The following is a 15348-nucleotide window of genomic DNA, read 5'->3' as shown; positions in this document are numbered from 1 at the left end:
CTACATTTCAAAGACATTTCAAACCAGAAATCTGGCTCCATGGTCATCTCACAGTTTTTTTCTGTCCATTAGATCCAGCTCTTAGTGACCAAGGACAGATTGGGTTCTTAGTTCATGGAAGGATGATGGAGAAAAAAAGACATCCAATACTGCTGACTTCATTTACTCCTGCCAGGGAGAAAATGTGGGTGAAAAGGATTCCCCGAATTTTGTAATGCTGCAGCTATGGCAGTAAATAGAAACGGTCGTTGGGAAAGATTGCAAGAATAGAAGTAATTATCATCAGTCATCAGACTCTGGGAAAGGGAAATAACCTACTACGTCAGCTTATCCAAGTCTTTTGGCGTATCTGAAACTGCAGCAGGAGGCAATCACCGTGCTCCCTTGCTTCATCCCTGTCTCTTTGGGAGAGATTAAACTAGGAACTATGGCTTAGTTAGGAACACACATGTACTCTAAATAAAATTTCATTGAATCTTGGTGAAAGTTAAAGCTGTTCAAGCAAGAACAGTTAAAGTCCTTGCTTTAATCGGAACTGTCTGGCCTCAGTCAAAATGTAAGTCCAGTAACTGCAGTCAGTAACAACATCAGCTGCAGCTGCTGCTGCTGAGTTGTGCCTGCTGCCAGTAAAACCTTTTCTCTGTTACGGGTAGTGCCTGAGAGGGGCAGAATATTTATAAACTACACAGTAAGAAAGGTGGTGCAACAAACTAACTTCAAACTAACCCTCATCTCAAATATACTGGATCCTTGACTAAATCAGAATCCTAACTAGTTTGGGAAGGTATCTCTGTTTGATGGTACTAAAATATTGTAAAAATCAGCACCTTCAGCTGGCTATCTTAATCAATGGTAAAATGTCTCCTGGCAGTGGACTTGTTGTCTAATATTTGCCTTATAAAAATCAATACACTGTAGGCAGTGTTTCCTATCCCATAACAGCATGGGTTTTACTTATTCTGAAAACTGCACTCGTCATCGGAAAGCTAATAAATAAATGAAGATGTACTGCTGGAAGATATGAATTTGCATCAGTGCTTTTCTAGCTCTGTTTGGAAACTAGGTAAGCTGCTCTTGGAAAAGGAGGGTGCTGAGCAGCTTTGTCCATTGACTCTTCTGTCCATTTGCATTATGCCAATGACTCAGATCAGGTCACATTACCAATGTACTGAAATTATTTCCAGGCCATAATTGAACCTTGTACCTCCCAACAAGTCTGTTAAGCGTCAGTAGGTACTCAGGTGATCTGTAATATGAAACCATTTATTGGCTGTTAAACCAGCCAACCAGCCCTTCTCTTTCCTAATGACTGACCCAAGCTGCCCCTTCTGTGTTTGGGCATCACCACATTCACAGCTTTGCTGGTGATATCTACCATTTCAGCTGCTCCCACAGTTTGTAAATGTCTCCTGATGTGCTGCTCTGTGACCAGTCTGGCTGGGTTATCAAGGAAGGAGGGGCTGAAAATCAACAGTGCCATTTCCAGACGAATAGCATTCCTTGTAAAGAAGCTAGTGATGCACCAAAGGAAGGTGGAGGTGGAGTGCAAAGGGGAGAGTATGACAAAACAGTGACAAGGGACATGAACCCTGACGTCAGCCAGCCACGCCTTCCTGTAGCTCAGGCCACGGGCCCTCCCCAGTGTGTTCCTCTCTTCCCCATCACCCTCATCTGAGTGTCTGCAGGGTAAGTTGGGTCAGTGATCTGATCCCATGGAAAACAAGCCCACCAAAAAAAGAACAATTTCCTGCCCAGCCAGCTTGCTCATCCAGCTTCACAGCAGCTGCACAGCTGCTAAATCAGATGCGAGGGCAGAGAGGGACGTGCAGGGACCAGGGAGGGGAGGGAGCGGGGGAGCGTGAGTGTCCTGCTTGCTGGTAAAGCAGCTGCTGTTGCTTCGTCAGACCAAAGCGTAACACCAACTCCATATCCTTTGTCTGAGCAAACTTTCCTGAATCCATGCAGCCAGCAACACCCCATGGAAAGCACACTGAGTGCTGATGCTGTCCCAGCAAAGGCCATATCCTGTGCCCTGTCAGTCACTCAGTGTGGTGGCACTGGGAAGGATGTGACCAAACAGCTGTCACCCAGCTGGTGATGTCGCTCAAGGTCCTTTGATACTCACATTAACAACGTGTTGAGATTTAAAAAAAGACGCCCAAATGTGGCTGGTTTTGGTAAACTGCTATTAAAATAGCCCTGTGTATTCATTTGTGGTTATGTCAGTTCCACAAGTGGCTTGTTCCAGGAAAAAGCTGGAATTAAGTCTGTATTAAGTCCCACAGGCACAAGTTATGCTTTGTTGTCAGTAAAGCAGCAAAGCAGCTGCATTATTTCTATCCTTGGGGAGTGCAAGCAGTGATGCTCCTGCCACCTCCTTTTGATCTGAAGGGAGGAATATTTCCTATCTGCTGGCAATCTGCTATCAACTACACCCACACTTCCTTAGTGACAGTTCACCCACACAACTCCATTGTCCGTGGCACTGAAACCATACAAACCCTGCAGCTGATATGTTCTTTGCATGTAAACAGTACTTTGGTCCCCTCGTACTTGTTTGTTTCTGGTGGCACCAATTCGTGGTCCTCTGGTTGTCACCAGCAGCACCTGCCCAAGCCCAGCCTTCCACTTAGGCAGCTGTGGGAGATGCTCCACCAGCCTGAGCTTACTCAGAGAAGCTGCTGCTGTCTTTAGGCATTATTTCCTAACTTGTTGCTTTGTTAGTGACTGCCATCATTCTTAGTCAATTACTATTTCCTAGTGGAAAATGTGTTCCTCACAGACTCCTCTGCAAGTCTACACTGATTCCACCTGCTCATGTGCAAACTGAGATGACTCTCCCATCCTGAAGCTGCCACTAAAACCTTTCCTTGGAGGTGATTCACAGGGCTGAAGCAAATGCTTGGCAGGTCTGTCCCCCTCGCTAGTGGCCAGCCATCCTCTACAACGTCCTGTTTTGACCATGCTGCCAGCCACGTGGCTGGCCTGGTGGGAATGCTCTGTCTTCCCTAGGGAAGCCACTTCCCGTGCCAAGGGTGCTTCTCTTCAATCCCAGTACTCCTGTAATTATGCTAAGCTGCTGGGCTGGAGTCATACTCCTGTTCTAAAAACAGACCAGTCACTGCTGCAGGGGTGTTCCAGAGAGGCTCACCATCCTCTGAGGTTTCTAGGTGCTACTTTTGGGAGCTGGCTATTGCAACCTGATTAAAGGCATAGTCCCTGCTTTGCTGTTTCAGTTACACTGCATTAGCTGAAACCTTGTGGATGCTCTAGATTGGTCTAATTGCCCTGCACAAAGCTGAGGATCTCTATTTAATATTTCCTGCTATATTGCTGTGCCTCTTTTATGTGTCACTTAATGAACAATCAGTGATTTGGTTTCCCCATCTCTATCACAGAGTGAGTCAGTGGGGATGAACCTGTCCAGCCCCTTGTTCAGAGGAGGCTGGAGAAGGGCTGTAGTTATCCCTGGATGCATTGGCAGCCAGCTGGGCAATGATGACGTTTCACTGATCTGGTTCTCCCTCTGCAAACCCTTAGCTCTACAGAGGGCAGGAGTTCAGTGGTGTACTAGGGTTATTTGACACCAGGTCCAACACCTTGCTCAAACACTTCATGAACACCGTAAAAAAACAGAGTTTGCTTAACTAGGCTTTACATAATAATTGCTCCAGGTTAAATGCTACAGGTACGCTGCAGGAGAGGTGCATTGGCTGGGGTGTGGGGTACAGCTCATATAGTTGCTGCTTGCTGCCCCTTTCAATACTAGACATTGTCATTAGTTTGTTGCCTTGATAAAAATTTGGTTTTCTCACAGGAAGGAAATTACTAAAAGAGAATAACTGTTTTATGGTGGCCAGTAGAGTTGATTAAGAAAATTATTTCTTCCAATTCCAGCAATGAAAAGGGAAAGCAGGTAGAAGCCACTTTCAGAAGGTTCTCCCACAATCAGCAACCTTGAGAAAAAAAGCACAAAGAGATTTGCTGAAATTCTTGTGTGTGAAGTGTAAGTACCTCCTCCAGAAGTTACAGGGCACAAGCACACCAAGAGACCTTTCAGTGTGCAAAGGCTGCTTGTTCCAGAGTGTAGTGGCATTTGTGCCATTATATTTTTTTGTTTTCTAAGGAAACATACAAAAGCAGAAATTGTTTACAAGTGTGTTTGTGTTTCAGAACACCACACTTCATAAAAATTGTGGGCTCTCCTTAGAGTCAAACAGCTTCAAGACATTACTTTGCAAGTAAATTATCTTAGACTGTGGGGAAGAAATACTTGGATGCAGGAAGTGAACAGGAGAAGAGAGGTTTGCTGGAATAGAGGGCTGATGCTCTTCAAGCCTTCTCAGGTTTTGTATCTAAATACGTAGCTTAAATATTGTGACCCATTCATGGTGTGTATTTATCTGGCATTTTCTTCTTGAGAGGCTGCTGCTGACCTGTCCTTTTGAAAACAGAGGAACCCTGCCCCAAAACCCAGCAGCCTGCAGGGAGGACAAGTGGCAAAAATGACATTTCAGTCTGCCCATGGCACCGAAGGCGTCTGGAAGAATCCTGTCCTGCCTGGCAGTCATTCCTCCCCATGCTCAGGCACCTGGTCCCAGCCCACAGTAGGTATCAGGGAAAGCAAACAGCAGGAACCAACCGCAGCCAAGCCAGGAGACAGCTCAGCTCAGCAAACAGACGCACTCAGGCTGGGGAGGCACCAGGAGGGCAGCCACACACGGCAGATAATCTCTGTGACGCAGGATGAAGCCTGCTGGGAGCGGGGAAGCCTCCAACATCTGCACATGCTGTGATGGCCCCGGGACGGTGGGGACGGCTCTCTCCCAGTGCCCCTTCACCTCCCAGGCTCAGCCCCATCAGCTCCGGCTGGTCCCAGCAAAGCAGTTAATCCTGCTAGCCTTTAAAAACAATAGCTAAGTCAAGAGGGTGCAGGGACAGACCCTCGCTGCCCCTCTGCCATGCCTGTGTCCTGCCCTGCTCCTGTTATTTCCATTTCCCTTGGACACCCGCAGAAGCAAAGGAACACACAGGCTCAGTAAACAGCCCACTCTGCTCCTGAATGTGTTTTCCATATTGGATGGCCGACTTTCTGAGCCCTATAAATATCATATTAGTACCATGTCCCCTGAAAGCCTAAAGTCAGGCTCCCGCCCAAAAAGCTGTGGAGCTGCTCTCTAGTCTAAATCTGTAATGCAGAAACACAACTTATTCCATGAGATCCCAAGTGGGAAAACTGGCTCAGGAACATAAGTACTAATTTATGTCAATTAGATTATCTTGAATGGAATATTTAATATTTTTAATGGAACATTGTTTAATTGCTGCTCATGGGTACTTTGTAGCTGTTGGAAACTCTGATCTAAATGATTATTTTAATGAAAGATTGCCAAAGGACTCGCATATGAAACTCCTACGTAGAATAACAGCGGGACTGTTTTCCCTGGGCTTCTGTGCTGGCCAGCCCTCATTTTCCAGTTAGGGCACTCAGGGTAATGCCAATTAGCACAGCTACAGAATTGTCTGAGGCCAATTGCTTAGGGTGGTCACCACAAACCTGGCTGCAGAACCTCCTCAAAAATAGTCATCTTTGGGTCTGTGAGTTGATGGGCTCATATGGCTCAGTGCAGGAACCCTCAGAAAAGGATTTCTTTGTATTTGTGTCAGGGCCCTGAGGCCACTAATGGGCCCTGACCAGCCCCACCTGACCCCCCACCTGCTGCCCATTGGCTGGGGCTCCATTTAAGCTCAGCCTCTGTCTTTCCCCTGAATTTGTTGTAGGCACCATCTTACATCCAGCTCTTGCTCCAGGATGGATTAAGGACCTACACTGCAGGTATGTCTGCCACTAGCCCTGTTTCTGGCCAGTCTCTGGGATGGACTTTGGGTTGATGTGGAAGCCTTGCTACCAGTTCCATTCCCATCTCCTGCTGTCCCCCTGGCACATGTGAGCTGGTAGGCACACCAGAAATTCCTGTGCTGGTGGGATAAAGGAGGAGCTCTTGGTAATGTTTTGCCACCCCAAGGAAGTTGGATGTGGGACACTGTCCCAGATTCTTATCAGGTTTTCCCTCTTGAATCACAGTAAGTCAAATCTGGGGAAAAAAAAAATCCATGAAGATCCTAAAACTACTTCTAAAGGTCACTTTTTTGCTCCATGCAAGTTGCCAAATTACGAAGTCTCCTCCAAGAAATCCTTCCACACACGTACATGTGGGCCTATAAAGCCCTTCAAGCTGTCATTAGTGTCCCCTTCTCCAAATGGAGATCTAGAATTTCATGTGGAAAAGCAGATTGGTTTTATTTATAGTCTGAGCATATCTTTCAGCCACAATACACAAATACATGGAGCAAGAGCCCTGTGTTGCCCTTTGTTTACTGCATGGCATTGCTTTCCCATTCGGCTGCAGTGGTGAATCATCAGCACTGTTTAGCTCACCCTGTTCTCAGAGGCCCTCTCCAGTCTTTGACCTGATGAGGGTCAGCTGCTTTGGTGTTGTGTTTTAGGAGTTTAATTTACATGTTGCCTCTTGACAGTATGGAGGACTCTCCTTCAGCTTGTCCTATGCTGCAGTGTCATCACAAGCCCTTAAAACCCCAAGCTGTTGCCGGATGTGGGCAGTTGAAACTCCTGACCTAGTTTCCCAAAATCATGTGGTTGGCTTAGAAAATTAGATTTTTTTTTTTTGCTTTTTTTTTAAGAGATTATGTAGTCTTTGCTTTAAGTTCTGGTTTAGGAACTTATTAGAGATGCTCCAGTTGCAGGTTTCAATTTTTCTTCATTATCATAAGGGTGAGAGGTGTTCTTTTTTTGCGATACAACAGCAGGGGAATTGCTTGCCCCTAGCAGCTAAGAAAAGCACCACAAATTGTGGGACTGTGGTTGAAAAACAATGATGTATGGATGGTTAAAAGTTGCCTTTTTCCTAGATTTGCTGGTGTTTCTCAGCAATTCTGGGTACTCAGACTTTATGTGCCAGTATCAGGTGTGTTAGCAGGCTGGCATTGGCTTGCCTGGGATCGGACAGGGCTTGCTGTGCCCCTGAAGCCTGCACCAGGGTGCTGGGCTGCCTTCCTACAGGTGCCTACTTCTCACTCCTCAGCTCTTTGCAATATTTCCTTTTCCTGTCTATGCTAAGCTTGTTTACAGACTTGTTCAGGGTCTGTGCTCCTTTGCAACTACCCACTGAGATGCTTTCTTATTTTCCTGCCTGGTAGGCTCCAGCCTATATCCCAAATAGGCCTGGAGCTGTTTTATAACCTGATGGAAGCTAAAAAAGGGATGGTGCTCTGGCCAACTGTTTAGCAGCACCCACACCTTGGCCTGCACCCTCCTTTTGCTGTTCCCAGACCAGTCTTTTCCCTGGCACTGTGGTGTGTTTGGCTGTGAGCACCCAGTGGGACTGGAGGGTATGTGAATGTTTGGATGGGCGGTGGGGGAATGAGCAGTTTATTATTTGTTGTCATTGGATACTGACACCAGAGTACCAATTTTAACTGCAGCTGTAAGGCTGCCCAGAGCACAGAACCAGCATCTCTTAAAGCAATCGTGTTTTCTTTATTTCCCCAGGAAATGTTCATAGTAATCTCTTGGGTTGCAGCATTCCCAAAGTGCCTGTAGTACCCTTTTTCTGGTGAAGCTTACTCCTGGGAGTTGGGGAAAACAAGGCTCTGATTAAAAAAATGGAAAAGCTGCAACTGGAAGCAATGTTGTATGAACAGACCTATTGTTGTTGGGGTTTTTTTGCCATTGATGCACCAAATAGTTTTGCTGCACAGCTTAGCCTTGCAGCCAGGGCTCTCCAAGGCTGCAGACAGACTGTGCCAGGGACTCAGCATGGCTTGGTTGGTTTTCCACCCCAGTGGCATGGTCTGTGGAAGCTACAGAGCTGCCTGCATGGCCTTCCTAAGACTCAATATTCACGATTCAGATTTTAAAAATACACTAGGACAGCCCTCAGGCAGGGATGCCAAGCCTAACGGCCCCACCTAATTTCCCCTTGAAATACATACTGTGCTATAAGTAGTTCAAGCACCTGCTGAAACTAGAAATGTTTCTTTCCTTAAAACCAGACACCAGCAGTGGTTAATTACCACATCCCAAATTGGCACAGATTAGTTCAGCTTCACTGAAGCCAATGAAGCTTCATGGAATTATTCCTGCCCTGGCTCTGAGTCATTAATAGGTATACTTCTGGCTATTTTCCTCTTTGGATTATTTTGTTATACTAGGAAAGCAATTATCAGCCCAAATCTGTTTTTCCTGGTTAATAAAAAAAATCCTCTGTTGCAATAAATTATTGGGCTGAGGGGTTTTTTTGTGCTTCCTTTATGTGGACTTAACTGATCAGCAAATGTAGCTGTATGAGAACCAGCTCTAAAAGCCCCAGAAATGGGGCTATAGAAAGGTGGGGGCTGTACCAAATTTATTTCCATGCACAGAGTCAGGATAGCAGATAGACATATGTGTATCTGTACATATACACATACCATACATAGAATCATCATATAATCATAGAATGGGTTGGGTTAAAAGAGACCTTAAAAGATTATCTAGTTCCAACCCTCTGCCATGGGCAGGGACACCTTTCACTAGATGAGGTTGCTCAGAGCTCCATCCAGCCTGGCCTTGAACACCTCCAGGGGTGGGGCATCTACAGCTTCTCTGGACAACCTGTTCCAATGTCTCATCACCCTCACAGCAAAGAGGGTCCTCCTAATATCTAATTTAAGCCTACCCTGTCTTAGTTTTAATCCATCCCCCCTTGTCCTGTCACTACATGCTCTTGTAAAAAATTCCTCTGTGTCTTTCTTGTAGGCTTTCCTGCAGTGTATGTATACCGACATGAAGTAGTTGCTTTTGAACAGTCCTTCCATGTGTAATTGAAGTGGAAAATCCCATCGTTATAGTTTCTTGATGCTTGGAAAAGTGGACCCTTATAGAAGTGACTGCTGTGGATATATGTGAAATAAGCAATTTAAAGCTGTGACCTGAGGATTGGAGTCAAGGAGCCAGGACCTGAACAGACCTAGTGTTCAGATGCCAAAAAACTAATAATCTAGGGACTGTTTTTGGAAGTTTTGGTTTTGGATTTTGTCCAAAAAGTTAGCATGAAATAATGACAACCAGTAACTTTCCCTCTAAGAAGCACTAACCTAGCTGGGAGTCAAATGCCTTTATTGTAGTACTGCCTCTACTGAACCTTCAGAGGTTTTGCAGCCTGATACTGAAGTCCTCCTAAGTCCTTTCTGAAGCAGAAAGTGCAGTACTATGGGTGCCTGCATTCCAAATGGCATCCTGTGACCTCCAGCAATACTGCTGCTCTCTCTTTGATCTGTCATCCTGTGTAGCCATACTTGTGCCTTGTACTGTCCTAGACATTGGTTTCGCAGAGATGTGTTTAAGACAGAGGATGTGATATAACTTGTGTCCCCGGCTAAGCTTTCAAGCTCTGAAGATTTTTATTCTGTTGAAAAAAACCCAAACAGAACACTCACTTCATCGATTAAGAACTAACTGCTTTAAAATTAGTCCTATTAAGATCTCCCCCAGGTTCCCCAATCTCAGTACTTTGGAATCCAGTGCCAGATAGTATATATCTGTGTGTGCTAAACAAATCAAGCAAAAGCAGCTTTGTATGAAAATAGTTTATTAAAAAACAATAAAACTTCACTGAAGCTTGCTGTCCTCGAGACAGAATTATGACATTGCAGCATTCAACACAATCATAATCCACATATAAATATAATACTACACAGCTCCTGTTTGCCTTGGCCACGTTCTGCCCTCAGTCTGGCCCCATGCAGCCCTGCTGAGACAACTCAGCCCTGCATACTTTAGTTGCAGAACCTGTTCCTCTGGGAACTGAGCTGTGTCCCTTCCTCACCCCACGCTGCACAGTGCTGTTACTGTCTGGAGGTTGCACAGAAACCCAGCACAGCTCGTGGCAGCTCGAGGCAGTTCACAGAACCGGTGTGAACACACCGAGCGACTGACAACAGCAACGCTGGCTGATGTTTAGGAAAGATAAATAGGCAACCAATTACTCAAGTTCCCAGCACTGCCCAACTGCAGAGAGCAGCTTGTGTTGAGAAGAAGGAAGCTCTGTTCGGACCTGCTGCGTTGCTCCTCAGCCGTGACAGAAGGGCTCCTACACGGTGCGGTTTTGTCTAATGCATGGAGTCAGTTCTCGTGGCAGCACTGGCAGAGAAGGGCACTGCCAGCAGCTGGCTGGCACACTCCTGCCATCACCCCTGAACACTCTCCAAGCATCACTCTTGGCCATCAGCTCTGCACCACAGTTGGTATTTGTCCTTGCACGGTGGCAAACAGACTGAGTGCTCAGTGTCTCAGTCTTTTGGGTCAGGATGCTGCCATGAGCTGTGGCTTTGTTTCCTCACTGGCCGAGAGGCTGCTTCTTCTTCTCCATTGCTCATGTCCCCTGGGCTGCTCTGGTGATGGGTGTCTTCTTGCACAGTTCCTGATAGAACTCAGACTCCAAAAACCGTGGGTATGAGTTATTCTCCATTAAGCTGTAAACTCTCTTCTGCGCTGCACTGAAACAGGTATGTGTGGCTTCTTGAATATTCTGTGCAATCATGTTCTTGGTTTGGAAGTCTATGTTTATCTGAAATAGAGAAAGAAGGACATTTATTTCTGAGAACTGAATTCAAGTAAGTATAATACACAATACAATTTCTGAAGAGGTAAAAAAGGCAAGACTCTGTTACTACAGGGTCAAATTAATGAAGCTTTAAGAAAACTCTTCTTTTACACAAAACCCAAAGTAGTTCAGATAAAATGGAAATGCTCTGAAACACTGCTTGTGCCATTTTCCAGTTTGGTGAAAAGGCAGTTCGGGAGACAGTTGCATTCAGACACAGATATTGACACCGAGATATGTACAATGCAGTTTGACATCTGTATCTTAACATGAGTTCAGAGAAGTAAAGGCTGCAAGAACTCACAGAATAGAGCACAAGTTTAGTCAGGTTTTCTTTACCTCTTTGGGAGCCTCCTTTTCAATGAAGTCATTGTAGATTTTTTTTGCTTTCGATGTCAGCTTCTGGGGTGACTTGGTTTTCTTGAAGTCCTCACAGGCCAACCAGAACTCGATATTCTCTTCACAGAACTCAGACTTCAGAAAAGCTCGGAAAGCAGCAAGACCATCTAGGGAAAGGAGGGGGGGGAAAGCCACTGTCAGTTAACTACTTCAGGAAGCTTGGGTTTACCCACTGTTCACATCTGTTTCTATAGAAATGTTTTGCTGTAGGTCTGTTATTTTCAGGGATATCATGGCAATTAAAAAAATGTCCCCATTTATGTATGCAAGCAAGTTAAAGCTCTAACAGCTTGGCAGGCTTCACTTTGAGTTAGTCATTTTTTAGGTAAACACAAAAAATGAAAGCCATTTCTAGTTATGTTCCTGCTTGCAAAGCCTATGTATATGTAAAAACCCCACTTCTCTCTAGATAAGACCGCCTGTGTTAACCTTTACACTGCAGTAAATATGACTGCTGCAGAACTCTGGAATATTCTTTCAATGGAAAGGATGACTCAAGTTCAAAGAGCAAATAGTAGTACTATTTCTTAGACTTTTTGCTTTGCTGTTGAATGCTGCTTCTTGTAGAGCTAAAGTAAAACCCTGAGATCACTGAACTTCTGTGTTGCAGAATTCTTCTCATGTTACTGGAAGACATTTGTCTTGGTTATGCAGTGAGCTCAGGGAACAAATGCTCTTTTCACATTTGGCAAAGCCAAGCTGATATTTTTGATTTTAGCTAACGGGGGTTACAGAAAAAAAAATCCACTATAATGAGGTATTCTTTGGTTTACTATTAGTTTACAATTTTTTAAAGAGCACTTCCATGAGTTTTGGCTTTAAACTGTTCAAAGCATTTCACTTGCAAGACCAGAATCAAAGCTATTTACATAAACATGTGCAATGCTGACATGGAAGGAAGCAATCTCTTACAGGCATATAAACTTCACCATCCCTTTGCTTCTGAATGTTACTTTTTGAAGACAAACTTACATTTGTTAGCAAGAAGTTCATCAAAGGCTTCTGACCACAGCTGAGCTTCTTCAGGGGAAGGTCTGCAGAAAGAGAGGGAGAATATCAGACTCCACTGCTCAAGGTTTACTGTTTTTGTAGAACACTTGAGTTATTTAAACAAACTCTCGTAACTTACCTGAAGTAGTTGCGGTGTTTCCCCGCCTTCTTAGATTTCCTTTTATTAGAATTAGAAGAGTTCTGCAGGAAATAGCTCAGTCTTGTTTTCCAATCTTTAATGCTGGAAGAAAGAAGAGGGAGAGAAGCTTGTTAAAAATGACAGCTCTCACAGCTCTAGGAACCAGCCCCTTTACTGCCAAGAGCAGCAGTAATTTTCCTCAGATGGCTTTGCCAGTTCCGTACCCAGAGTCACCCACAGCACCCCGAGGGCGAGGAAACGATTCCCCCCCCTTCCACTCAAACAACAGGTTCGCCCGGGAGCCTGTTCGAAAGGGAGCTCCGGGCGAGGGGACTCACATCGTTCTCTTCATCCTGCCCTTCTCCGCCTCCTCCGCCTCGCTGCGGCGGCGGCCGCCCCGCTCCATGCGCCCGCCGTGCTGCACCGCCAGGAACAGCGCGCTCTGCATCGCGATCCCACCGGCACCCACCGCGCCAGCTCCGCCGCTCCCGCACTTATAGCCCGGCGGGAGCGGGCGGGGCCCCCGCGGCTCGGAGGGAGGGATGGGAGGCAGGAGGGAGGTGCTCCGGGCTGGGCTGCGGGGGGAGCGAGCGAGGGAGGCAGGGCTGGATGTCTTTTCCCATTATAGGAAAGTTCGCCTCCCCCCAGGATCACGTCTTTTTTTCCCTTTATTTTGTTTTCCCTCACTTCTCTTCCCCCCTCCCCTCCTTTTTCTTTTCTTTTTTTATTTTTTTTTTTCTTCCTTGCCCAGCTTGCCGTGCTAACGTCTTCTTCTTGGAACGCTTTCAGCAAAGGGCTGGCTGTCCCCTCCTTTCCGTCACTCGGAAATGCACCCTGCATTTGTGCAGGTGGGGTTTTTTTGGTTTTGTTTCAAGGTTATTCAGATTTTTGGGTATGGCCAGCACACGGAAAAGCGTAAGGAAGGAGTTAGCTACGTTTCTTTAAAAAAAAAATGAAGTGACCCTAAGTTTGAGCATACGGTATTTTTGATGCCACCCCTCTGCTAACCCAGGCTGTCCAGCCCCTCAGTCGTCTGTTCGCACACGTGTTTTAGCTCTGTACAGTGTTGCCACCTACCAGTGAGTTGTGTAAATTACTCCCAGCGCTCGAAGTTGAAGTCGCACTGACTTACTCCAGCCTTCAGCCTGTTGAAAAGGCCATGTGGTCCTTCTCAGCGGTATCCAGCTGGAGGGTATCATGTCCAAAGAATTTGGATTTAGGAACCATGTGAGTTTTTCTTTAACCTACCCCGCTTTTCTACTCTTCTCTGTGCACGTGTCTTCCTTTCCACAGTGCTGTACAGCACATCTTCCCTGCCATAAAAAGCACTGTTCAGAGAAACTATTTAACTCCCAAAACACTGGCTGACTTCAACACAATCATGGAGCGTAAATGTCTGATCCTTTTAGGTAATTACTGTAGTCTTATAACCTCTCAGTGTGCTGAACACTCACAAAGCTGCGCAAAGGCATTTTGCTTTAAATGAGATGTCTGGAGAAATGTAATTTAATTTCTGACAGCATTTAAACAAGGATGCTTTTCAGTGCTGCTGATGGTAAGTTCTTTGCAGTATATATATTAGTGTTCTGACAGGAAAATAAAGTTCCATCCTCTAAATTTTACCAAATCCCTTTAAATGATTTTTGCAACAGGTAGCTCTTAGTCCTGTGTATGGTATATACATTTTTTAAAGAGAAATTATTGTGACGGTGGTTACCATGGGAAGGGAGGAAGTGTGAAAACACCAACAGAGGTAAGGCTCTAAGTGCTGTAAAAGCATATGTTCCAGAAACTGCATGGGGAGAACTTGCCAAAGAAAAGAGCAGGGGAGGCAGTGCCTGTGTGATGGATGGACCCGTGCTGACTCGTTCCCAGGCGCTTCCATCGTCATTTGCTTCCAGTGCCAGGGTCAGCTGAGCTTTGCAGCTGCGAGTGATTTGGGCAGGAGCTCGCCAGGAGCTGCTGAACAGCCTGTAACACACGTGGGGACGGAACAGGGAACACACTCTGCACGTGCGAACCTGACAGCAGGCGGCCCCAGGCGGGGGGGACGGGCTGTCTTAGAATTACAGATAGAAACTCAGCCCTGGGGCATTACCCAGACTGGAGCCTTTGCAAAGGATCAAGTGCTGCTCAAGGAGAACAGCACGTCCTCACCTGCCACCTCATTTGTAGATTTCCCCAATTTTGAACCTGGTTTCAAGTTTCTTTCACCTGATTCTCAGAGTTGAATGTGGGAAAATGTGCCAAATATTGGGAAGTTGAAAACGTTAAAGTCTAGTAAGCGACGGTAAGGTTTGGTTAAGCATTGATATTCTGGGAGCTTACTCATAGCACCCTAGAGATCCTGCTGATGTTTGAAGCCTGACAAAATGTTTTCTTGTTGGTCCTGGAGGAGACCTGCAAGGGTAGAGCTGGGATACTCCCAGCATCTGCCAAGTTGTAAAGTTGGCAGTAAACAGCATGTGGAAAATTGCAGCATGAATCATGTATTTATCTGCTACTTTTTATTTCAAACTTTTTAATTGCTTCTTTCAGAAACCCATAAAATGGAAGTGCCAGTTAAGAGAGGTAGTTATAATGTGTAATCTTTCAACAGTGAAAAAAACAGGTAAAAAATAAGCTGAATATGGAACTGGGAGGTTAGATGGCCTTATAAAACATACTTATGGTAACACTTGGTTTAAAAACTGAATTTTGTTGGCTGCATTAAGGTATATCTTTTGTTTATATGTTTATTATACTTTTAAAGCATGGACTTTGCTGCACCTCCATCTTGTGATTCCTTTCGTTGGGAACGGGGCTGTGTGACTCAAAGCAGCATCCAGAGCAGCACTCCAGATCTGTCTGTGGGTGTGCTGACCTCTACCCTTTCAAAACAGGGAAGCTCTTGGTAGCTGAGGACAAATGCAAACATAGTGCCAAAGCCTGTCCTTTAGATCCCCCTCAAAGCTTCAGTCTATTTCTGTAACACTAAATTCATTGGCAAGAGGCAAGGCCCATGGAAAGCGATGGGAGGGGGGAGCCTGTAGCCAAACTTTGCTGTTGAAGTTGGTGACAGATTTGCTATTGCCTGCGGTGAAATCTGATGTCAGACATTTAATGGCACAAGCACTCACCCTGGAGATCACACTTCTCTTTTCAGAGGCTTCCTTG

At 45.5% G+C, this 15348-nt stretch overlaps 1 protein-coding gene across 1 annotated transcript; it reads right to left on the bottom strand.

The window, feature by feature from the left end:
* Positions 1-9633: 9633 nt before the first annotated feature.
* On the bottom strand, positions 9634-12650 carry RGS2 (regulator of G protein signaling 2). Its single transcript, XM_027694714.1, has 5 exons — positions 12531-12650; positions 12193-12294; positions 12036-12097; positions 11004-11170; positions 9634-10628 (listed from the first exon to the last, which is right to left on the bottom strand). The coding sequence occupies exons 1-5, from the start codon at positions 12638-12640 to the stop codon at positions 10434-10436; spliced, it is 636 nt and encodes a 211-aa protein (XP_027550515.1). The 5' UTR covers positions 12641-12650; the 3' UTR covers positions 9634-10433.
* Between the last annotated feature and the right edge of the window lie 2698 nt (positions 12651-15348).

Source organism: Neopelma chrysocephalum, unplaced genomic scaffold, assembly GCF_003984885.1.
Source record: "Neopelma chrysocephalum unplaced genomic scaffold, ASM398488v2 Primary Assembly neopelma1_98, whole genome shotgun sequence".
NCBI classification, from domain to species: Eukaryota; Metazoa; Chordata; class Aves; order Passeriformes; family Pipridae; genus Neopelma; species Neopelma chrysocephalum.
The sequence above is the reverse complement of the archived record's forward strand: the minus strand, read 5'-3'. Positions and strand labels throughout refer to the sequence as shown.

Coding starts and splice junctions, on each gene's coding strand:
- RGS2 (XM_027694714.1), bottom strand. CDS start 12,640: ATGCAGAGCGCGCTGTTCCTGGCGGTGCAGCACGGCGGGCGCATGGAG. Junction 12,295..12,530: donor GGCAGGATGAAGAGAACGAT/GTGAGTCCCCTC, acceptor TCTTTCTTCCAG/CATTAAAGATTGGAAAACAA. Junction 10,629..11,003: donor AAAAGGAGGCTCCCAAAGAG/GTAAAGAAAACC, acceptor TCTCTATTTCAG/ATAAACATAGACTTCCAAAC.